This window comes from Arachis duranensis, chromosome 4 (assembly GCF_000817695.3).
Source record: "Arachis duranensis cultivar V14167 chromosome 4, aradu.V14167.gnm2.J7QH, whole genome shotgun sequence".
Lineage (NCBI taxonomy): Eukaryota > Viridiplantae > Streptophyta > Magnoliopsida > Fabales > Fabaceae > Arachis > Arachis duranensis.
Window position 1 is genome coordinate 119,433,502 of NC_029775.3, and position 23,268 is coordinate 119,456,769.

The 23,268-nt window shown below is 32.4% G+C and overlaps 3 protein-coding genes across 5 annotated transcripts; 2 read left to right on the plus strand and 1 right to left on the minus strand.

Annotated features, from left to right (window-relative positions):
• Positions 1–426: 426 nt before the first annotated feature.
• On the minus strand, positions 427–4,927 carry LOC107486471 (protein MEI2-like 4). Of its 3 annotated transcripts, XM_016107017.3 has the most exons (14): positions 4,865–4,927; positions 4,138–4,280; positions 3,992–4,037; positions 3,811–3,894; positions 3,199–3,623; positions 2,947–3,105; positions 2,716–2,832; positions 2,480–2,628; positions 2,241–2,392; positions 1,556–2,138; positions 1,365–1,449; positions 1,181–1,249; positions 892–1,071; positions 427–794 (listed from the first exon to the last, which is right to left on the minus strand). In XM_016107017.3, exons 2-14 carry the CDS (start codon positions 4,213–4,215, stop codon positions 729–731), a joined length of 2,193 nt encoding a protein of 730 aa, XP_015962503.1. In that variant the 5' UTR covers positions 4,216–4,280; positions 4,865–4,927; the 3' UTR covers positions 427–728. The 3 variants fall into 3 exon arrangements, with proteins under 3 accessions (XP_015962503.1, XP_020996928.1, XP_052116936.1); XM_021141269.2 differs by lacking the exon at positions 3,811–3,894; XM_052260976.1 differs by lacking the exon at positions 4,865–4,927 and having other exon boundaries at positions 4,138–4,378.
• Positions 4,928–9,801: 4,874 nt separating this feature from the next.
• LOC107486470 (trihelix transcription factor ASR3) lies at positions 9,802–12,488 on the plus strand. The gene is made up of 4 exons (XM_016107016.3): positions 9,802–9,993; positions 10,125–10,467; positions 10,829–10,876; positions 11,850–12,488. The coding sequence occupies exons 1-4, from the start codon at positions 9,802–9,804 to the stop codon at positions 12,125–12,127; spliced, it is 861 nt and encodes a 286-aa protein (XP_015962502.1). The 3' UTR covers positions 12,128–12,488.
• A 3,494-nt stretch (positions 12,489–15,982) lies between these two features.
• LOC107486469 (ADP-ribosylation factor GTPase-activating protein AGD3) lies at positions 15,983–23,080 on the plus strand. The gene is made up of 19 exons (XM_016107015.3): positions 15,983–16,388; positions 17,367–17,443; positions 17,576–17,676; positions 18,024–18,094; positions 18,282–18,344; positions 18,532–18,576; positions 18,923–18,988; positions 19,091–19,138; positions 19,219–19,314; positions 19,395–19,436; positions 19,563–19,778; positions 19,879–20,010; positions 20,111–20,335; positions 20,438–20,524; positions 20,604–20,942; positions 21,176–21,321; positions 21,406–21,499; positions 21,868–22,346; positions 22,516–23,080. The coding sequence occupies exons 1-19, from the start codon at positions 16,344–16,346 to the stop codon at positions 22,628–22,630; spliced, it is 2,487 nt and encodes an 828-aa protein (XP_015962501.1). The 5' UTR covers positions 15,983–16,343; the 3' UTR covers positions 22,631–23,080.
• Positions 23,081–23,268: the final 188 nt, after the last annotated feature.

A 23,268-nucleotide genomic window follows, 5' to 3' on the forward strand; every position in this document is an offset into this window, starting at 1 on the left:
TTAAAATATAAATTATATATTGAAAATAAATAAACCAACATATTTATTTTATAAGTTTAATTTTGATGTACTAACATTGTAAAACATACAATCACATTTATTTTTTAGATAATTATTCACGCGGTCAATGTGAAATGTAATTATTTTTGCTGATGTATCATTACGTAATTGGATGTACGTGTAAAACTATTTTACACTAATTGTGTATTAAAATTAAATTCTGTATTTATATAAAAATATATAATAACTAATTTTGTGATTAATTTTATGTATACATGTAACATTTTTTATAATCACAATTAAGAACGATACAAATGTGTATGTATAAATAATGCTTCATCACAATAATTCATCAAAATTTCCATTAAAAAGGAAACTCGGTTGAAAATCACAAATGTTCTCCAACTTACAAATCAAAACATATTATTTACAGAAAAATGAAAAAAATGGTAAAGTACAATTCTATTCCAACTTCAGGAGTCCTATATATGCAATCTTGATCTTCATATTTCTAAATTTTAACAATTTTGGTATAAAAGTAACAAAAAAATTCTTGGCTTAAGGTAAGGGAGTTTTCCCCTCTCTCAAGCAATCCAAATATGAGGAACTCAAACAATAAGACCAAATTCAAATCACTTAGTTTTATAATGTTAGCATCCACAAAAATCAATGAGATGGTGGAATAAAACTAAATGCTTCCTTAGATTGAACACAATGAACTATGAAATTCATGTTGCAGCAGGTGAGAGCTTGACAGGTTTGTTTCGAACATTTTCGCCTACCGGAAAAGGGATCTGTGTTGTTAACAAAGTTAGTACAAAACATGTAGCTTGCTTTGCAAGAAAAGAAGAGAAGTGCATAGTTTAATGCATATAAGAGGAAACTCTGTACCTGGTCGCCGGCATTAGGACCATCAGTGTTGAAGAGGATCGGCCGGCAGCGCTTGTCCTCGTTCATCAAGCTTGAATTCTGGAAGTGAGCAATGAGTGCTGCTTTTCCTTGTATGCGAGCATATGCTAGTGTTGCCACTTTCTCACTGTTGAATTTCTCCCATTTCTTTCCATTGAACTCCTAAACAGAATTGCATCATACTAAGATTTTTAGTCTATAGTTCTTAGAGTTGGAATAGATATATATATTGTAAATCAGATAGTATCACTTTCTAGTTCATTTGGCTAACCTGATAAAATGGTATGATCAAGCTAGGATTAGTCATGTTGATGAATGCATATCCCATATTACATTTATTCTGCAATTAAGACAAAAAGGAATACCAAAATAGACATTATTAATAGTCCATTTTTTCAGTTTGGAAAAGTTAGATGAAAAAGAAGGGACAATTTCTTTAAGTAAATGGTACTTGCTTTGAAATCAATTGGTAGATAAACAAAATCATAAGCTCCTTTATGGCACTCATCAATTGCAGCTAATAGCATCTTTGAAGTATACCTGCAAGTTAACAAATATGTAATTGGTGAGAAGGAAATGATCATATGCAGATGAAAAAAAAAAGGCTGCATAAAACACATTCTATGAAATATATGAGTACACTTACTTGTTGGGAATGTTCTTTATCATAAGTGTTGTCCTGTTATCTTCGCCATTTTTAATGCGTTCAATGTCAAGTTCATACTGTTTAGTGTCTACTGGAGTTGATCTGCCTTGTCTCCGGCTTCTAGCGCGATCTTTATAAGTACCAAAAGAATTGATCATAGGAATCATATTATGTCTTCCATGAAACATCATTTCCCTATGATTATGGAATGGAAATCCAACATCCATAGGAAGGACTTGAAGGTCAACATAGTTTCCCCCAAGACTTGGAAACATATTTTGTGGATAGAAGTCCAAACAATGTGTTTCCCCTGCATAGGGATGTTGTCTATCCCAAATGTTATAGTTGGCTGCCGGAGCAGATCGCGCAAGGTGGTTATTCATGGACACAACATTGCTGATCATATGTGGTGGTGACCTATGAACACCATGAAATCTTGGTAAGGTAGGAGCTGCACAAACTCCATCAAAATATGAGGGTGATGAATTTGGCCATGTCATTCCAACATGCTGATAAGAGTTGCTCCATTTGTATCGATGGCGAGGAAGAGAAAGGCCTCTATCAGCAGTAGAGGATTCAAAAACTGAGAAAAAAAAAGGGTGAGTTTAAGTTTAAGTTTAATCAATGGATTGAGAATCATAGTTAAGTTACTGGACTTAATACTCATTTGCACATTTTGACTTACCACAATCATTCAATTCCATGGGGTGTGCATTATAGTTTGCTTGACAGAACTTCCTGCTATTGCTATCTAGCCTTTCCTGTTTTTCAATATTGATGTTCGTCGCAAACTCGGACGGATTACAAAGGACACCATTTGGAAAACTTGAAGAGACCCTATGAAGCAAAGAAGTTTTCAAGTAAGGAGCATGCATAGAGAAAGGGAACCAAAAAATTAGAAAACAGTTGAATTGAGAATAGTACCTTTTAGAGTATCCTATTAGGCTTGGCTCAACCTTTAGCATCTTCCTAGCAGTATCATTTCTGTTTAAAGCTTCAAGTGCTGCCGTTGCAGCTCTCACATCATAAAATTCAATCAACTTGTGATGTGGATTCTGAGGTGTTTCAAAAATCTGCAGTTCACAAAGGTTACACAAAATTAACAAATAGTTTATCTTGATCAATATTTTTGCAACTAGTAAACTGGTAACCAAACTCACCTCTTTGATTTCTCCAAAAGGGCGAAACATTCGGCGAAGTTCATTATTTGTAATGGATAAATCATATAGAGAGACAGCAAGAGTGCCCTGATTAATTTCTTTCATGGAAGGATCATCCTGATAAAATTTCCACAAGCAAGGAATCACTAAGAGAGTATATGAAAATACTGCATTTTTTCTATGAGATGCATGATCATATTTTAACAGCTATATTGAATTTCAGTGCCTAACCTTTGGAATAAGATATTGAATGTCGAATGTCCTGAAGCCGAAGAATCCATTCCGGTGAGCCTGCATTGCATTCTGGGCAGCTCTGATATCATAATATGATGCTAACACAAATCCACATTGCTTGCAGGCATTGTAAACTCTCTGAATACCTCCAAATTGCTTCACAAAATGAAAATCAGTTATCATTACCTTTATATATTCAATAAATAATGACTGCATGAACTAAAAGTCAAAGAAAACAAGAATACAAACCTCAAATAGAGCTTTCAATTCAGAATCTCCAACATCACTAGCAACATTTTTCACCAACAATGTTCTAGAAGGGTGTTCTCTTGCAACTGAGGTGTTATAAAGCTCGAGTTTCGCTTTACAAGCTTCATCATGGAATTCAGAATTCTTTTGTCCAGAAGATGAACTATCATCATGTCCCAAATCCATTCCTCCAACACTAGCAAAAAGATCTTGTTCATCTGATTCATCACCGGAACTATCTTTAACAAAGATTTCATGATCACCAGTCAGTCCAGCTAGCAAATCGTCGTCATCGATAGGGAGAAGATTCCCAATAGTTTGAGCCTCAAGTTCCTCAAGAGAATCATAAACCATCTCTTCCTCACATTGAGGTGCAATATTATCAACTGAATGTCCATATAGAACACTATTTGCAGATAGTTTCACTGCACCAATAGGAGTTATATTAAGCCACATCATATTTGCTACTTCTTCTATTCCAAAATATCTGTTACTTTCAAAATTTGGTATGTTAAACAATTCAATGTATCAAATCTCCAAAGTCAATGACTCATTTATAATTGAATTTGGTACAATAAAGCTGATTCACTAATCAAGTAAATGAGAATTTACATTTGCTGTTAAACAACTCTGACAGAGAACTAGAGAAGAGGTTGCTTTCATGCTGAGTGGAAATTACATCAATTTTATTCTTTTCTGAAAAAATTTGAAACATTATGTACACTCAAGTTAGGTCTTGCTCCTTCATCAAAATCTATGATTACAGAGAATCAAATAGATTAGTAACACTAACCATAGCAATTAGATAGCTTATCTGATTTCCAGAACTCATCTTGCTTCTGTCAAGAACAAAAGATGGTAGGTTAAATTTCTATAATTCTGCAGAACCTCTTACAATATAGCACCATGTTCAAAGCTTATATATACATAATCACATACCATAGTGGAAGGAGAAACATCTTCAAAGGAAAACAATGATGAAGAAAAATTTCTGGAGTTCATTGTTTCAGAAGGCATGATGAATAATCCAAGTAATGTGTAGATATAGACCAAGAAAATCTAGAATTAATAGCTCTTTATATCTGTTGAGCATAGAGAAAAGAAAAATAAGGCAAGTTAATCATCCAAATATTTGTTGCCTACTCGGCAAGAAAACTGCGTGTAAAAACTTCTAGAATCTAGATAGCTTCCGAATTCAAATTATGGATTTGGAATTAAATTATCACTGATACATGGATAATTTAAATTAATTAAATCCATTGAATATAAGATATACTACTATAAATTCATTGAATCAAATGCATTGAAAAAAATGCACTTGGAAATTCACACGTTTACACATTATTGTATTAAATTGAAAAAAAAAAATCTACCAATATTTTGAAAGATCATCAAGAGGATAACAAACAACTTAAAAATTACTCCTTTTCTTCCACCGTTTGAAAACAAAAAAAAAATCAAAAATTAAAAAGTAATGTATCTAGACGACCCATGTTGAAAAATATATTCTTTTGTCCAAGTAATTAACAATTATTTTAACATGGAAGTGGTATTAACTTGAACACTTTGAAACCCAAAACCAAACCTTCAGAAGTCCAAATTCCCAAAACCCTATATTTGAATTTTGAGGAATGAATTGCAATACCGTGTACCAAAAAGCACTTACCTTTATTTATGGGAAAAAGGGAATGAATTATTTTGTATATCACAACAAAGAAATGGAAGCTAAGGAATCCGTTTAAATACATGCAAGGAAGAAGAAGAAGTGAGAGAAAGGAAAACGAATAAATTACGGCATAAGGCAAGGTGGGAATTTGGATAAGAGAAAAAAAAAAAAAAGAAAGGTAACGTTTTGAAGGGATGTATGTGTGGCGTGCAAGATTTTCAATCCAAAACTTGTTCTAAGGAAACCCTTTTTATGTGTTTAATTTCTTTCTTTTTTGTTTAAATTCCCTGCATTGCACGTTAACACAAAACAACAACACCCTTCTTCATCTTCATCACTCTTTCTTGTTCTGAGCTACCCCATTAACTGAAAATGTGTTTTTTGAGCTTCGGTGATGTTGCCGGAACGGTCAAACTTCCGGTGAGGTAGGAAGTTATCTGGGACAGGTTAAAAATCCGTTTTTTATTTTGTTCGGTTTTGTTGGTTTAACGACTTCATGATCAGGTGTCGGAGATGTATTTTTTTTTTAATTATTTTTTAATGTTTCAGTTGGAAGGAGGAGAAGATAGTTGAGCTTCTCAGCTTCGTTTGACTTGTCCCAGATTTGCATGAATCATGATTGTGTCATTAACGTTACTTCGCTGTTCTTCAGCTTGGCCACATCAAAATCTACACGAAAAAGAGAAAAAAAAAAGGAAAAATTACATTAAAAAAAGTAATCATTATATATTTATATAAAAATTATATCTATTATAATTCCTTTTTATTATATATTTTATATTTTATGTGTATTACATTAGCACCTAATTTGATAATTAATTTTTATTGTAANTATATTATTTCTAAATTCAATTTAAAAATATATATTAAAAATAAAGTTAAATATGTATTTAAATATGTTTAAAGATAAATTTTTATTTTTTTTATTAAGACACAGTATAATAAATATATATCAGATAAGTGTTGATAAATGTCATATACAAAATATAAAATATAATTAACATACAAATACGATAACTCAGCAAAATATTTGTGTTTTGTAACAAATTAACATGGTTAAAAAGAAAAGAAAGAAAAACCTCAACACTACATAACTCTCGTGAGAATGTGTGTCTGTGTGGAACATGGTTAAGAGGAAAAAAGAAGGAATTGATGTGGGAATTTAGTGTCGCTAATTGTGTTATTTGTTTAATCACGTAGTTAAAGTTATTTTTCATTTATTATGTTATATAAATAAAAAAAAATAAGAATAACGTTTATTTTATTTTATTTTTCAGGATGAAAAAAAACTATATTACATTTTTCATTTATTCCATTTTTGGTCATCCCAATTGTGTTTATTTTTGGGCTTAGTCCATCTGGATTACTTGGTTGACCCAAGAACAAACACAGCCATTCAAATAATAAAACTTGCAAGCACAGTTTGGGCCAAACAGGCCATTCAAATAATAATTAAAATGATGAGTTATGCAATTTATTGCGGCGGTAGACTCTTAAATGAAGTTTAGATGTACAGTGAATTAATCTTTGATCTACTAAATTGAGAGATACTGTAGATAACCAAAAAAAATAATGAGTTATGCTTTTCAATTATTTTCCCTTTGTTAATAGAATTTATCTATTTTTTTATTAACAATGGGGCTTAAAGCCCAAAAAAACAAATTTCTTGAAGATGAGATGTGTATAATTGATATGAAGACGAAGAAAGATACAAAAAGGTAAATTAGATTACCTTTAATTCTAAAAATAGGATAAGACAAGATATTGAAAATAAAATATAAAGGACAGAGACACAAAAATTAGTATTCTTGTATTTTATTTAGTGATAAACTAGAATAAATTATGAAAGTTTAATTTATTTTTATTTTTTTCATTTAAAAAATTTAGAAAGACAAATATAATAATAAAAGTATAATTATGAAAAAAAATAAGAATAATAAAAGAAAAAGTAAAAATTAAATTGTATTTTTCGTTAGTGTCTCAATATGCTTTCTGCTACGATAAATACAAAATATACTAATTTAGTATCTCTAGACACAATATTTTTATTCATGTCTCATCTGTTAAATATGATTTTGTGTCTCTGTATCTCTATGTCATGTCCTTGTAAACAAATACAATTTTAAAGAATACATGACAACCAAAAAATAAACTATAACTATAATTAATCATTCCATTTGCACAAGAGTTTGCATAATAGAATTTATCTATACATTATAAAAATTATTTTATTAAAATTGATCTATCATTATAAGCAATAATTTTTATATAACAATAACATATAAAAAGCATAAAAAGACAAATAGTAATAATAAATGTTATGATTAGTAATTTTTATATTTTTTTCTCTTACCTTCCAATTTTTTTAGTTAGCCATTAGAATAATTAAGTTTATTCTCCCTTAAAAATTGAGGATCTCAATACATATTTTAGTAATAGAGATGAGCTTAGTTGAAATTTACCAACTAGATGAACCTTATGTTTTAACTTTTACCAAATATAAAATGTTAATTTAAGTTTTTTAAAAAAAGCAAATACCTCTTCAATAAATTTTATCAAATTCAGTTAAATTAGTAGAGTCGTAAACGCATTATCAAGTAAATACTGAACGGCTATTATGGCTTATTGTATACAAATAAATGACAGTGATCTCTTTGAATTAACACTCTCATTAATTAACTTTCCTAATTCACTAATTAGTTATTGCAATTACGTTATGAATTCATGTTGTTTGTATTGTTGATGCATATATTTTCGATGTTGATGTTGTATTAGTATAATTTGATGCTTAATCATGGAATTCTTCGAGAGATTCCACTATGGTCCCCCATCATTCAGGTCCACACAGAGAACATGACCTGCTACTTATCCTCTAATTCATAATTCAATACACTATATTCAGAATTATTATGGATCCTTCCAACTTCGTTCATATTTGGTTTAATTAGTTTTGCGAAATTTTTAACTAGGTCTTTATATTTTTTTTTCTTTTTAACTAGATTCTCCATCCGTTTTTTTTTTAAATTAAATTATTCTTGATAGTAATTGGCTTAATTTTTGGGACCCAACTAAAAAACAAATTTTGTACAGGGACTCAAATTAAAAAAAAATATAGAAACTTAATTAAAAAAAATTTGATGCAAAGACTTAATTAAAAAAAATACAAAAATCTAATTAAAAATTTTACAAAACTATAAAGATCAACAGAATAATTAAACCATCGTATTTTTATGATCTTTCAATTTAGCTATAATAATATGACTATGGTGGTTAACTACAATTCATTTGATATATATTATTATAGTATTTGCATGTTAGAGAGAAAAGTTAGTTATTCATAGTTTATTATCTTCTTTTTCTCTTAAGTCAACGCTATAAATGTAAGGCTTTAACCAAGAATTTTTGGTTAGGTTAAAGTGTTTTCTTTTAATTTTTACAAAGTTATATTCAATTTTCTATAGTTGATTTTTTTTAAATTATTTTTCTAAAAATAATCAAATTAATATTGGGGGTATAAAAAAAATGACATTTATTTTAGAATTTTGACACATATAGTAGCGACATTCATTTATTTTGTATATTTTGTTCTCATTTAAATAATTAAATGATTAGTAAAACATATATATTTATTCATACCAGTGTTTTTGTGCTAGCATAAATAAATATTGACTCCACATCACAACTTAAAAAGAATCAATAAATGAATCAATATTAAACTGAATTATTCAATTGCTTTTATATATGGGTCACACACACCTTAGAGAAATGGCGTGTCACTAAAAATTAATTATTATCCTTGATGGTGTTAGACTAGTGCCTAATAGTGGTACTACCTTAATTAAGGTTTTGTCAAAAGGTGCAAACACTAAAACTAAAAGTGGCTTTAATGGAGGGTCCATCCATTAAACACAAGCATTAGCTATTAAGCAAGTATTTGAGAGGGGAATTATTCCTTAAGATAAGAGAGGTATTGAGAAAGAAAGAAAAAAATGAATGGTTTTAATCTTAAGTGGTAGGGTTAGCATGCCCTTATCAACACCATGGTCCACCTTCCACACACACAATTTATAGGCTTAAGAGTACTAATCACTTTTGAAGTTACCTATTTAAAAGGATGATTCTTTCATTATTGATTATTCCCTCAAAATAAAAATTGGAAAATAAATAATAAAGTAGTGGAGTAAAAACTGTGGGTGGTATTTAACTATTTATATTTTTATAAGTTACATTGAACCACCCCTAAACATGAAGAGAAAGGTACAATTCATGTTTGAAACGTTTAGAAAATGACCTAAAACAGGAGTTAGAAAAATACTAATTAGGATCTGATAGCATAAGATAATGAAATGAAAGTGCTGTTTCAGGAATTTGATGTCAAACCAACCCAGCAAGTAACCTTTTGCCAAGAAAGAAAACCCCATTAATTTTGAAGAATCAAAAGATAAGGATACGACCCCCAATAAATAGTAATCAATTATTAATTATTAGATAAAACCTTGTTTAGGAGTTAAGGGCCAAGAACCTATTTAGTGTACACTAAAGCCAGTGAAAATTACTAAAAAACAAAAACCCTTAAAAAAATTTAGAAAAATAAAAACCCCAATTACACCCATAAAGATCGCAAACCCTTTCTGTCTTTCTTTCTCTCTCTTTTTTCTCTCTCTCGTTCTTCAATTTTTTTTTCCTTTTTTTTCTTTTCTCTCTTTCAATCCGTAGTCTTACGGAGAAGCCATGAACTAAACCCAAACCCTCTCTTTAAAAACGCCGTAACGGGACTATCCCCAAAAAACACCGTCAGAAACCGACACGTGCGAGTCACGTGACTTTTAAAACCCTCTTTTCCATTATGGTTTTGGAGGAACGAGTTCTGTTTAACGGCGAACACGACGGAGCCGTCAACGGAGCGCAGCCAGTTTCCGCGGCTCCAGACGGCGGAGATGACGGCAAACCGACGGCGACCGGGCCGGTCCGCCGTAGGTTCGCCGTCGATCGGTTCGCCGTCGATCGGTTCGCCGGAGCCTAAGTGGCAGCTGGTGTCGTCGTACTGTAAGAAGCACGGCGTGAACCGCGAACCGGTTCAGTGCCGGAAACGGTGGAGCAACCTCGCCGGCGACTACAAGAAGATCAAGGTGCGTTTTTAGCTGCGTCGTGATTGGATTAAACTCAATTTCAGTTCAGAATTGCTTATTAATAAAAATCAGTTATCGAATTATGCGTTTGAATTTGAATAGTATTTCTTTTTCTCTGTTTTGGCTTTAAGGAGTGGGAGTCTAGGGCAAGGGATGAAACGGAGTCGTTTTGGGTTATGAGGAACGATATGAGGAGGGAGAGAAAGTTACCGGGGTATTTTGATAAGGAGGTGTATGACATACTTGACGCTGCGGTTTCTCCGGCGTTGGCGGTGATTCCGGCGAGTTCTGCGACGGCGGCGAAGGTGGCGGAGGAAGTGGAAGGTGGTGATGATGCTGAGGTGCACATTTATGACAGTAATAGGAGGGTGAGTGTTGGTGGTGGTGAGGATGGATTATTCTCTGATTCTGAGAGGGACGAGGTTTTTGTTTCTGGGAATAAGAATGTTCCTCATCCTGCTATTCCTATCTCAGGTTTGAAACTCTGCATTTATGAACTGCTGCAATGATGCCGAAATTTATTGTTGTTTAGCTAATTAGCTGATAAGTGCAAAAATTGTAATTTTTAATATCAACTACTTCAATGGTATGACTTTTTTCAATCTTATTTATTGTTTATAGTAATGGTGCTGTCTTGTTTGTTTTTACAATGACTGTGGAGTCTTCGGTTACAGGGATCAGACTAGTGAGACTACACTATTTATCTGTCATATATCAATGATATTGTTTTGCTAAGAAGGTGGAAAAGTTGGGGGTGATATTTAGATGACAGTGCATTCATTCTCTTTTTTTCTTATTTATTTAACTTTTCCTGCCTTTCTCTTCTGATTTACAGCGGAGAAGCAGTATCAACCACCCCTCCAAGGGGAAGGCAATGCTCAAGGTAACGATGTGTTTCATTAAGATGAATTGATGATAGGTTGAGAAACGTGGATATTGTTTTGTGAAGGAATGATATCGATAGTGCTTAGCTCAAGAATATGTTGACTGTTCGCAAATGAACCTTGTGTTTGTTCCAATATGGCTTGTGTGTTCTGGGCACAACATTAATATCTTAGTATAAAGGCTAAATTGTACATGAAAAGCTATTTTATACTGCATTCAATATGAAATAAGGAGGCTGGTTTAATGTGTTTACTCTTGTTCACAATATGGTAAAGCTGAAATTCATCGGTGACAACTTACTTCCTTCTTGCAATTTGTACACAATGCTTTTTTTTACTCTTTTCTTGATTAGCTTTTTCCTAATCCATGGAAATTATCCATGTTTACTTTGGTGACAGACATAATTATTTGAGTTATTGAGGATAAAAATAGTGATAGACTTGTAAGTTACAATCGAGCATTTTCTAACAATTATCTATGTGTAATTAGTATTTGACAAGATAGTGTAATGTAATGAAATATCTTGAAATTTTGTTGAAAGCTCTGTAACACATGAATCTTTAGTAAATGAACTTGATTGAAACTCCATACATGTGAATGAATAGTTTTTTACTGGTATACTGTGCACCTTTGAAGTAAGTCATTGAATAACACTACTGGTCCCATTGTAACATTGTATATTTTTGACAATCCACACATGTTACACTTACCTAAATGGTAATCAAGTATGTATCTTATATAACATGACTGAAAGAATTTTCTCCACAAAGTATAGATCCTTTTGTGCATAAGCTTTGTTTATGCCCTTACTTGAGCTCCTGAGTTTTAGCTTAAGTACAGCTTCATGTATAAGGCATATGAGTAGGATCAAAGGTTAAAATTTTGACCATTACAATGTTACAGAATTAAGTTCCATGATGACATTGTCAAATATAATTTGATTTGTTTAGACATTTTCTTTTACCCTATAGATGCTACTAATGAGAAACAACCAGCTTCAAATCCGGATTCTACATCTCAAGGAGAACGAAAGAGGAAGCGGTTTTCAGTTGATTCGGAAGAAGAAACTCTGCAGAGTCAACTAATTGATGTGTTAGAAAAAAATGGCAGGATGCTGCGCGATCAACTCGAGGCTCAGAACGTCAATTTCCAATTGGATCGGCAACAGCAGAAAGACACAGCAAGTAACATTGTTGCTGTGCTGGATAAGCTTGCAGATGCTTTAGGAAGAATTGCTGATAAACTATGATGCAACAAGTTCAGAACACTAGAGCAGTGTACATAAAACACTTTTAGGTACCAGTGGTTTTCATCATTTATCAAGAGTAGCTTCTAGAAGAATATGTGCAGCATTTGCTTCCTCCATTTTCTCCCCTTTTTTCTGCATATCTTTTGTGGTTGATTACTAGCATCCTAGGATTTTATAACACATTTGAAAAAATTGGAAAAATTGGAAGTTACTGCATTTATTGTTTTTCATAGATTAGTAGTATTTCAGCAGCCAATAATAGCGGTTGTACAGATGATGACACTATTGAAGATATTTTCTTAGTTGTCTTTCATTTTATGCTGTTGATTATATATTGTGAAAGAGATTATGGTTCATTGAATTGGCTCATTTTACTTTATCAAGTGCAAGGTGAAGGATATAGCACCAAAAGAAGTGTTATAGACTCCTTTAATCTAGGGTTAAATTTGCTTTGTCATGTAAGCTATATGTAGGAAGAGGTAGGTTATACTTTTTTTTTTAAATTTGAAAATTAGTAATGAAAAAACAAAAAGACATTAGTATTCTACTATTTTCCACCTTTTACATGTTAAGATATTAATTCTTTTCTCAATCAGAATCCTAATAATAAAAGAAGTGAAATATCTGGACAAAATTTCAAACCTATCTCGGTTTTGTTTGCCACTTAAAGTCCCATCATTTGATATTAAACTAATCTTAAGTAAGATTTTTGAGTAAACTTTATGCAACAAATAGTTAGTTTTTATACAAAGAGCATAGTGATAGTGAAACTTATTTGTAGAAGTGTTGCATAGTGTATGTACCTATAGAAGTACATACTGCTTCCATGCTTAATAGTTACTACTGTCCAGCAATTTTTTTTTTTGTCTTTTTGTATTTTGGTTTTTACTTTAATCATGTTTTTGGCTCACAGTGAAAGTGGTATGCAACAAATATCATGCTTACTAGTTCTTGGATTCTTTCATTTCCTTACTTTTATGCATTCAGCTTTGATTCCTTGATGTATATATATTACCTTATCATCTATCAAAATCAGGAATTCATGACAAAAAGAAAATTCGGAAAAATAAGATGGCTGTATAATTGTATGTACACAAACACAATTTTTTGAGATATTAAAAAGTAAATTATTGTTAATTATATATAGGAATATATGAAACAAGATATAAAATTAGAAGGTTAATACATCCTCTTGTCCTTTCCGTTATGTCTCTATAAGTTTACTTCTTAATTCATTATCAGTACATAACTTGTCAAATTTATTAGTTTGACCGAAAATTTTAGAACGTCATACAACTAAGACTGAATATCATATAAATTGGATTGAATTGATTTTGTTTTCATTTTTACTTTTTATTTTTTGGGATAGGAAAAAGGTACTTGGATTACATATTCTTCCTGAACTAATTAAGAAGGGCAAAAAAAAAACTTTTGCTTAAATATTTATCAAGATGCTTGCTATTAGTTTCATTCAAAATTGTTATGCTTAAAGGTAAGTAAACGAGTAATATATTTTGTTCATGTAATACTATATAGCTTTTAGTCCTAAAATTAATTATGGAATAAGTCATAAAACGTAGAATGTTAACTTTTCATTTCTCAACCAATGGTGATTAATACAACATTTTATTTTGTGAAATGCATTCCTAATTCTTTTTCTTATATTCCAAGATCAGTGAATTTATTATTATTATTATTATTTGGATTAGAAGGTTCAAAATTGAAAAAGAAACCAATCATGGAGCAAACAAAACCACAAAAATAAAGATCCAAGATTTGTTTGAGGAGCATTATTGTTGGGTCTAACACAACACATATTGATTTGGGATATGCCCTATACCCAAAATGGTAATAATAAAAATGAAAAATGAAATGAATGAAGATGAGAGAGCATTGTTATTGGGTTAGAGAGTGGGGCCCAAAAGATGGTCCAGGAAATGGAGGGAACTGAGGTTGAGGCCCACAAGACAGAGCAGACGATCTGCATACACGCGCCATTTTGCGCGTGAGAGAACATTATCCATCAAACAAGGTGTTGGTATTGGTGTTTGTGTGTCACAGTGTTGGGTTGGTTGGAATAAGTAACTCCGTCCTCTTGTCGTACAACACATACAACGTTGTTTTTACTACCTAAGCTTCCTCCCTCTTCCCGTTTTTCACTTCTCATCAATATCATAATTCTCTTTGCTTTTCTCTTAAAAATTATGCCCCGTTAATCTTTAAGTCTAGGGTTTGAATTTCGCTTTTTGTATATAACAATTTATTAGTCAGCGGTAGATTTTTAAATAGAGTATAAATTTATGACGTATTTATTTTTGATCTATTAGGTTGAAAAATACCGTAAAAAAAATTATGTAAAATATTTTATACAGTAATTTAATTATATTTATTCTTTTGAATAATCATTTACGCGATTAATACAAAAAATAGTTATTTTTAATGACATATAATTATATAATTAAATAGACGTATAAAATTATTTTATGCTCATAGTGCATCAAAATTAAATTTTTAATGTTTTGCATTAATATTTTACTAACCTAAGTAGTTTAATACAATAGGTTTGATTTAAACTATGTTTTATTTTAATATTTATAAAGGTATCGATCAACATCTTTGAAATTTAAGCTATAAAATGCACAATGTTCTGAATTTTGTAACTAATGTCTTTTTTTTAAAAGTTATATAAGTGTGATAAATTGATTCTATATATCATAAAATATGAGAAAGATTAATGTATAATTTTTTTTAAAAATATATTTTATTATATATAATTTGTAAAAAATATTTTTTATTATTTTCAAGATTTGAATCTAAAAAATCTTAGTTAAATTATAAATTATTTGTCATATTAATTATTTTTATTTTTATACATATTTAATAAACAAAAGAATGAATTAATAAGCATGCTAGTATCTATTAATAAATTCATAAAATTGCATGATGTTACTTAATTTCATAAGAAGTTTAGTTAAAGTAAATTTAAAGAGAATTTACTATATCCATAGTCTAATATACTATTATATTGTATATTTCTTTATAATTATGACAATGATCTACTAGTATTATATATATGATCTCATGAGAAGTTAGAGTAATTACGTATCTATTTTAATATGAGATATTAAAATGAGATCTAGTAAGTAGTAGGATATTTAAATCATTATCATTATTATCGCTTAAGCTTTTGAAGTAATCGAATCAATTCAATATGATATATATTAATTAGTCTTTAACATATCATCGTCAAAATTCGACAAAACATAGCTGCACCAATCTTAGATTAATAAATAAAAATAAATGGGTGTTCCTATCTGTACACGAAGAAATGAATCAAGGATATAAAAAGAAAACATAAATTAATCTGCGATTCTCTGCTAATTATGACGACAATATAGTACATATTATAATATGAATATTATAAGAAAAAATTTTAAGTGTATCGGAAATATTGTTGTTTTAATTGTTTTAATCGTTAATTTTAATTAATATATATTGTATATATTTTTTATAATTCAAATTAACGGTTAAAATAACTGGAAGATCGATATTTCTAGTATACTTAAAACTCTTTCTATCCTATATTAGGTCTTTATAATTTTAAAAATGATAAAATAATTAAAAAGGAAAAGAGAGAAAAGAAAAAGAAGGGGGCAAGAAAGGGAAAGGTGCATAAAAAGGAACTCAATTGGGTTGTGACTTTAGTCTCTCTTGGGATTCTTATTGAGATTTTGGTTTGATTAGTGTAATTTTGGGTTTAAACAATTCCCAATATACAATAAGAAATAGTAAAAATAAAAAATATAAAGAAAAATAAGAAAATTTTAAGACCCTTTATTTTTATTTTTATTTTTCACTTTCCCTTTTGTTCACTTGAGAAGTTGAAGCAGTAACACTCACACTCACAAAAAATCAAACAAATCAAATCTAATGTGACCTCAAACTCCAACGTTGTCCATGTTTTCTGTGCTTTTGCCGTTTTAGGGTTTTTGAGGCACTGAAATCAGAGGCAGTGAAGAGTGAAGTGTGAAGTTGGAAGCTGGAAAAAGTTCAGATTTTGTTGATGCAAGTTGCAAGAGGGTGTGTGTTTTTCTGAGCTTTGGATTCCAAGATCCAGCATTTGATGATGAAATGCTGAATCAGAGTCATTCTTAGACCAACACACTGCAGAATCAAGCACTGGAATCGTTTGTTGTTTGGTCCCAATCAAACAAAAATGCAATTTGCAAAGCTAGATGACTCTCCTATGTTCCGGAAGCAGGTCACTCACTCTCACTCTCACTCTCACTCACTCTTCTTACCCTTTTGTTTCTGAGCTCAAAAATCAAAACTTTTTCTTTTGTTTCTGTTGCTTAGTCAGAATTTAATCTTGGGTAGGGTGTAGAATTTCATGTTGATCAAACGTTTTTAGTTTGCTGGGAAAAAAAAAAAGCGGTAGATTTTGTACATGTTGTACAGGATAAGGAGTGTTAGTGTTAGCTGGAATGTGAATATTCTCATGTTTGGATACTCAACTTTTGCTTTGTTTCTTCACTAAAATCACTATGGTTCCTTTTGAATTATGTGGAATCTCAACAAAAAATCAAGGGAAGAAAGCTAGAGGAAAGTGGGTTATGTTATGGCCTTCTGTTCATGTCAACATCCCTCATATATGTTCCAAACATTTTGTAAATAAGTTAACTAGTCCTGTATACTCAGAATCTTTGTGGAGATGAAATATCCTAGTGAGGTGCCCTTTAGTTTTGTTATTGCCTGAGGTAATTCCAAATTTTTTTGTGGACATTTGTGAATTTGGACATGGTAGTGATGGCTGTTACTTGTGGCACACCTGATTGGCCGTGCCTGGAGTGTTGTTGGATGATCTTTTGGTTGAAGAAAGTTGAAGGTGGCTATGATTTACGTAGAGCTGCGGTAAGCACGAGCAGTGAGAGTTAAATAAACATCAAGAGTTTGCAAGAGCTATATTAACTTAGGGCCATGTGATTTTTGGCCCTTGCTACCCCACCAGCGCTGCGCTAAACGTCATGAAATGTGACTCCAGTTAAAAAATTTTCTGTAGTATGTGTGATCATTTGTTATCATGTTGTACTTCATTCTGCAGGGTCTTTGCTGGTCTTTTCTCTTCCTTCTCCTCTGTTTGAGAAGTCTTATACACTGCAGTCATGTTCAAATATCATATATTGGTTTGATATATGCTATGAATTAAGATGGTTTTCTCCTTGAATATTTTGGTGGACAGATACAATGCATGGAGGAAAGTGCTGAATCTTTGAGAGAGAGAAGTTTAAAATTTTACAAAGGATGTAGAAAATATACGTACGTCATTGTTTTCATCTTATCATTATCATTATTTGTTGATTACTAGCCATGAACCTTTGAGAACATGTTCAATTGGTAATATATTGTTATTTTTAAGTATCTAATTGTCTTTACTGTTGTGCCTTCTAGTGAAGGACTTGGGGAGGCATATGACGGAGACATTGCATTTGCAAGTGCCCTTGAAACTTTTGGTGGTGGGCATAATGATCCCATCAGTGTGGCTTTCGGAGGTATGCATTTATTTATATATTCAATGATGGTTGATCAAAGGTTCTTTGTTTGTCATCCTAGCTTAAATGAATGTATCCTCAATGTCATCATGTTTCTTAGTTCCCAAGGAAAGTTGCCAATTCAAGAAAAGTTATGACTTATTGCACTTAACATGACTATGCTTCCCTTTTGTCACAACAGTGCAATTCTCAATGAGAGAATTTGCTTGAACTTTTTCTCTATTATTAAGATTACTGTATTTAGGATTATCCAACTACATATTTTGATTTAAGCCTGCATGTAATTTTTTACTAAACTCTTAAGGATTGTGGAATAATTTCTGATTGAGTTTCTTCCTGCACTTCAGGCCCTGTTATGACCAAATTCACTATAGCCTTACGAGAAATTGGGACATACAAAGAGGTCCTTCGATCACAGGTATGATATTGAGTTGTAAATGCTTTCGAGCTTTTAATAACTGCAACTGACTCCTTAACATGCCTTTTTTCTTTTATGAAAACGAAGGGAAAAAGTAAAAAGTTTAGTTAGCAATAAATAAGACATTGTTTTCCTATCAGCTCTTGGTGCCAATATCCTACTGACATATATTGTTTCTTTTATTCAGGTTGAGCATATGTTAAATGATAGATTGCTCCAGTTTGTAAACATAGATTTGCAAGAGGTCAAGGTACTATATTTTTATAATAATTTCTCATGTTATATTTTCATTTGATGTTTCAAAATTTGATTCTCACAAGAAAACCACTATGCTAATGTGCCTCCGTTAACATCATCATACCGTTACTTTTGAGCATTTCAATCTCTATGAGCAAATTATGCAGTTGTCTATATTTTAAGTGATCCTTCTGATGCAGGAAGCACGGAAACGTTTTGACAAGGCTAGCCTTATTTATGACCAGGTACATTTGCTATCACAAGTTCTTTACAATTTGCCCACGTGGTGTTTTGTTCCTCCTGATTCGAGAATGTGGATACAATCGCCTACTAAATGATTCATTCTGATACAAAGAGATCTATGGACATATGGTAGATTTTTAACAATTTTTGATACACTACTATAAAATGGTCCTAGACTTGAAACAAAAGTCTCTGAGAACATAATTTTCAGATTTTTCTAAGTGTCTAGTTTGCTGTAGCCTCTTTACTTCTTAAATATAAAAGTACATGTACTAAACTGGAGACAACAACGTTAAGCTTCAGCATCAAGTTGCTTCCTAATAATTGCTAAATCTATAATCTTTGCAGACTCGTGAAAGGTTTCTGTCACTGAGAAAAGGCACAAAAAGTGAAGTAGCTAATGCCCTAGAAGAGGTAAGCTTTTGCATGTCTTATTTGTTTGGGACAGCTTATGTTCACACTTGACACTCGAATATCCCATTCTTCGAACTCCTAAATGATTGGGAAATGTTTCAGGAGCTTCATAATGCAAGATCTACATTTGAGCAAGCTCGGTTTAATCTGGTCAGTAAACTCATTTGATCAGAACATAAATAAGTTATCACGGTATGAATTTTTTTCACAAAGTTAAATTACCTCTCCAGGTTACTGCCTTGTCAAACGTTGAAGCCAAGAAGAGGTTTGAATTTTTGGAAGCAGTTAGTGGGACAATGGATGCGCATCTTCGTTACTTCAAACAGGTAGACATTGTGTTCGTATATGTATCTTCTGCACCATATTCTTTTTCACCGTGCTTGTCCTAAGTAAATTTTACTTGTAGGGGTATGAATTGTTGCACCAGATGGAGCCATATATTAACCAGGTTTGAAATCAACTTTGTCTTGAACACCAAAGACTTCGTTTTTTTCTATGGAATTTTATGTAATTGGTAAAATTATAATAAAGTGAAGCATGAAAAGTTATTTACTCCAAGCTAGTTCCTTTGCAGGTCTTGACTTATGCTCAACAGTCAAGAGAAAGGTCCAATTATGAGCAGGCAGCTCTCAATGAAAGAATGCAAGAATACAAACGGCAGATTGACCGAGAGAGTAGATGGGCTTCAAACGGTTCTAGTGGATCTCCTAATGGAGATGGCATACAAGCCATTGGTAGAAGTTCACATAAGATGATAGAGGCAGTTATGCAATCTGCTGCAAAGGGAAAGGTTGGAGAAGAGACCTGTAAATTTGTTGATGAAAAAGAATTAGTTATTATTTTCTCCAGATGGCTCCTCTAACATTTTCTTGTCTGTACATCATTTTTAGGTCCAAACTATTCGACAGGGTTATCTCTCAAAACGATCGTCAAACTTAAGGGGAGATTGGAAGAGGAGGTTTTTTGTTCTTGATAGTCGGGGAATGCTGTATTACTACCGTAAACAAGTCAGCAAGTCATCGGTTAGAAATCTAACATGAACAAATCAGTTGGTTTATGAATAACTTGAGCTGATATGCTTCTTCATTCTTCTTATGTTATTGTTTTAATTCTCATGTGTAGGGATCTAGCAGTCAACATTCTGGTCAAAGGAATAGTTCTGAGCTCGGGTCTGGACTTTTAAGTCGATGGTTGTCTTCTCATCATCATGGTGGAGTACATGATGAGAAATCTGTTGCTCATCATACTGTGAACCTTCTTACATCTACAATCAAAGTTGATGCTGACCAATCAGATTTGAGGTTTTGCTTCCGGATCATCTCACCAACAAAGAACTACACTTTGCAGGTTGTTTGATATGATTTTGCAATTTCTTGGATTATGACATTATTACAGGGATAATAGTAAGGGCTTTATAGTTTAATTCCGGAATTATTCTTGTCAGTGCAGGCAGAGAGCGCACTGGACCAAATGGATTGGATTGAAAAGATCACAGGTGTTATTGCCTCATTGTTGAGTTCTCAGATTCCTGAAAGGGTAACTGCCAAAAACTTTTACTTGATATGTTCCAATGGAACTTCGGTTGACTTTGATTAATGGTGCCCAATTTTTTCAGTTATTACCTGCAAGTCCAATGGGAAGTGCTCATAACAGGTCTACCAGTGAGAGTAGTTCTTTTGAAAGTTCCGATTTCGATCACACAGCTATTGAAGAATTTGCAGCAGAGAGAAATCCTGCTACAGCAAATGTGGACCGCAACTCGAGAAGTTTGCAGCTGCAGCGATCCGGTATTAAAAATGAGAAGCCTATTGATGTGTTGCGAAAAGTGTGTGGGAATGATAGATGTGCTGATTGTGGTGCCTCTGAACCTGATTGGGCATCACTAAATCTTGGTGTTCTTGTTTGCATCGAGTGCTCTGGTGTTCATCGAAATCTTGGTGTACACATATCAAAGGTAGGCCACACTAGTGATTTCTCTTTATCTCTATACTTCTTATATGTGAAATTCTTTCTTTAACTTCGAATACCATCTGTAAAGTTGCTTCACAAAGAGCATATTATAAAATCTTTATTTTAAAATTTGAAATCCTCTAACTTCGATATTTAGGATTCAACAACTGCTTCTAGTTTGCGATGTTGCTTCAATACATTGATCATCTAGCACCCTTTTCGTCACTTCTGTTACAGGTCAGGTCACTTACGTTGGATGTTAAAGTGTGGGAACCTTCTGTAATAAGTTTGTTTCAGTCTCTTGGGAATACTTTTGCCAACTCTGTCTGGGAGGAATTATTGCAATCGAGAAGTGGCTTTCAGGTTGATCTTGTTTCTACAGGGTAAAAATTCCTCAATCTTTGCATTAGACCACTTATTTCTATGAACTTTTGATCAAGTATTGATATACACTACTACTCGTGAAGGTTAAGCAGGCCTGATAAATCACTAGCACTTTTCGTCAGCAAACCTTCTCAATCCGAGTCTCTATCTGTTAAGGAAAAGTTTATCAATGCAAAGGTATGATTACAATATCTGTTATATGCAGGCTTCTTATACTTTCAGATCTTACTGAGCAGAAAACAAAGCCTGTAACAATTACTATATAATTTTGATTACTTTTAGGGAATATGATGGTTTATGGTTTTGATTTCGGATAATGAAGTGCTATTGTAACAAGTCAATAAAATGCAATAGTGCTACTAAAATCATCACGATCGCTCAAGATGTATCCGATTATCGATGGTGCTACTAAAGGCATCATTATCACAAAAGCACAAACCATTAGACAATTGTGGAATGAACATTTATATGCATTTTACCTTTTTATGTGACCTTCTAATTGCACCAGAAAACAACTTCCTCAATTATTTGTTATTCCATGACAGTATGCAGAGAAGCTTTTTGTTCGCAAGCCAAAGGACAGCCAATACCGTCTACTGGTGGCACAACAGATATGGGAAGCAGTTCGTGCTAATGACAAAAAAACCGTGTATCGATACATTGTTAATTCTGACATTGATGTCAATGCTGCTTATGAACAAATGTGTAGCAGCTCTTTAACCCTTGCTAAAGTGATGCTATTACAAGAGCAAACAAACCATGATCACGGCTCTATATCGAGAAACACATTGGACTGGTCCTCTGCTAGCTCTTTGAACGCAGGCTCTAAAGAAGGACGTGCCATTGACAACCTAGATGGGTCTACCCTACTTCATCTTGCTTGTGAAACTGCAGATATTGGCATGCTGGAGCTCCTTCTACAGTATGGTGCAAATGTCAATGCAACCGATTCGAGAGGTCAAACGCCATTACATCGCTGTATTCTCAAAGGCAAATCTACATTTGCAAGATTACTTCTTTCAAGGTGAGTCTGATATATTTCATGTATCAGCTTCAACTGTTTTCTATGGTTGTGATTTAAATGTTCATGAAATATGCTAATGCGCTTTTTTCGCTGATTGAATTATTCTTTATACTATTTACTTCTTTTGCAATGGTTTTATGACTTCTATTGAAAAATTTTAACAATGCAGGGGAGCTGATCCTCAAGCTGTGGATGATGAGGGAAGAACCCCTATCGAGCTCGCTGCGGAGTCAAATGCCGATGACAGACAAGTCCATGCTCCATCCACCGATTCTAATGGATGAAAGTGATAAGGAAAAGGGTCTCTCTAGCTCCAAGTATATTACAGATATAAGATATGGAAGATTGGATTATTGTAAATTTGTATTTCATAAATTAAAAAAGCTGTTTTTTTTTTTCTTTTCTTAATGAAGGATGTCACTAGTGTTGAAGGCTTAAAAAGGAGAGTGGTAGGTTGAAATGCCTGCCCCTTTAATATTTTATCCTCTTTGTGCAAAATTAGTGCCGAGATTTGTAATGTAAAATGACCACATTGGTCTGATCAAGAGCACTGATATATTTGGTGGCATGCAGGAAGCTCTGTAATATGTTGTTTTGTGTATTTTAATTTGCTTCCTTTTGTGGTGAAGCTGATGAGATGTGTTAGGCTCTAGGGGATTTCTGTATCACTGTGTACATTGGTTTATTTTGGTGAAGGTGTTGTGGCTGTAATTCACTATTTATGTTTTTTTTTTAATTTTTTTATTGTCACTTGGGTGGGACCTGTAGTGAGGATATATTTTTATGGCTATAGTTCTCCAATGTCCTGATATTTTCAATATTGATTTTTTGTATCTGCAAATCCAAACTGATAAAGAAGGTAAATTATTTATGACCTTATAAAGGGTAGTTTTCAAATCACCAAGTTGTGAATTAAAATATT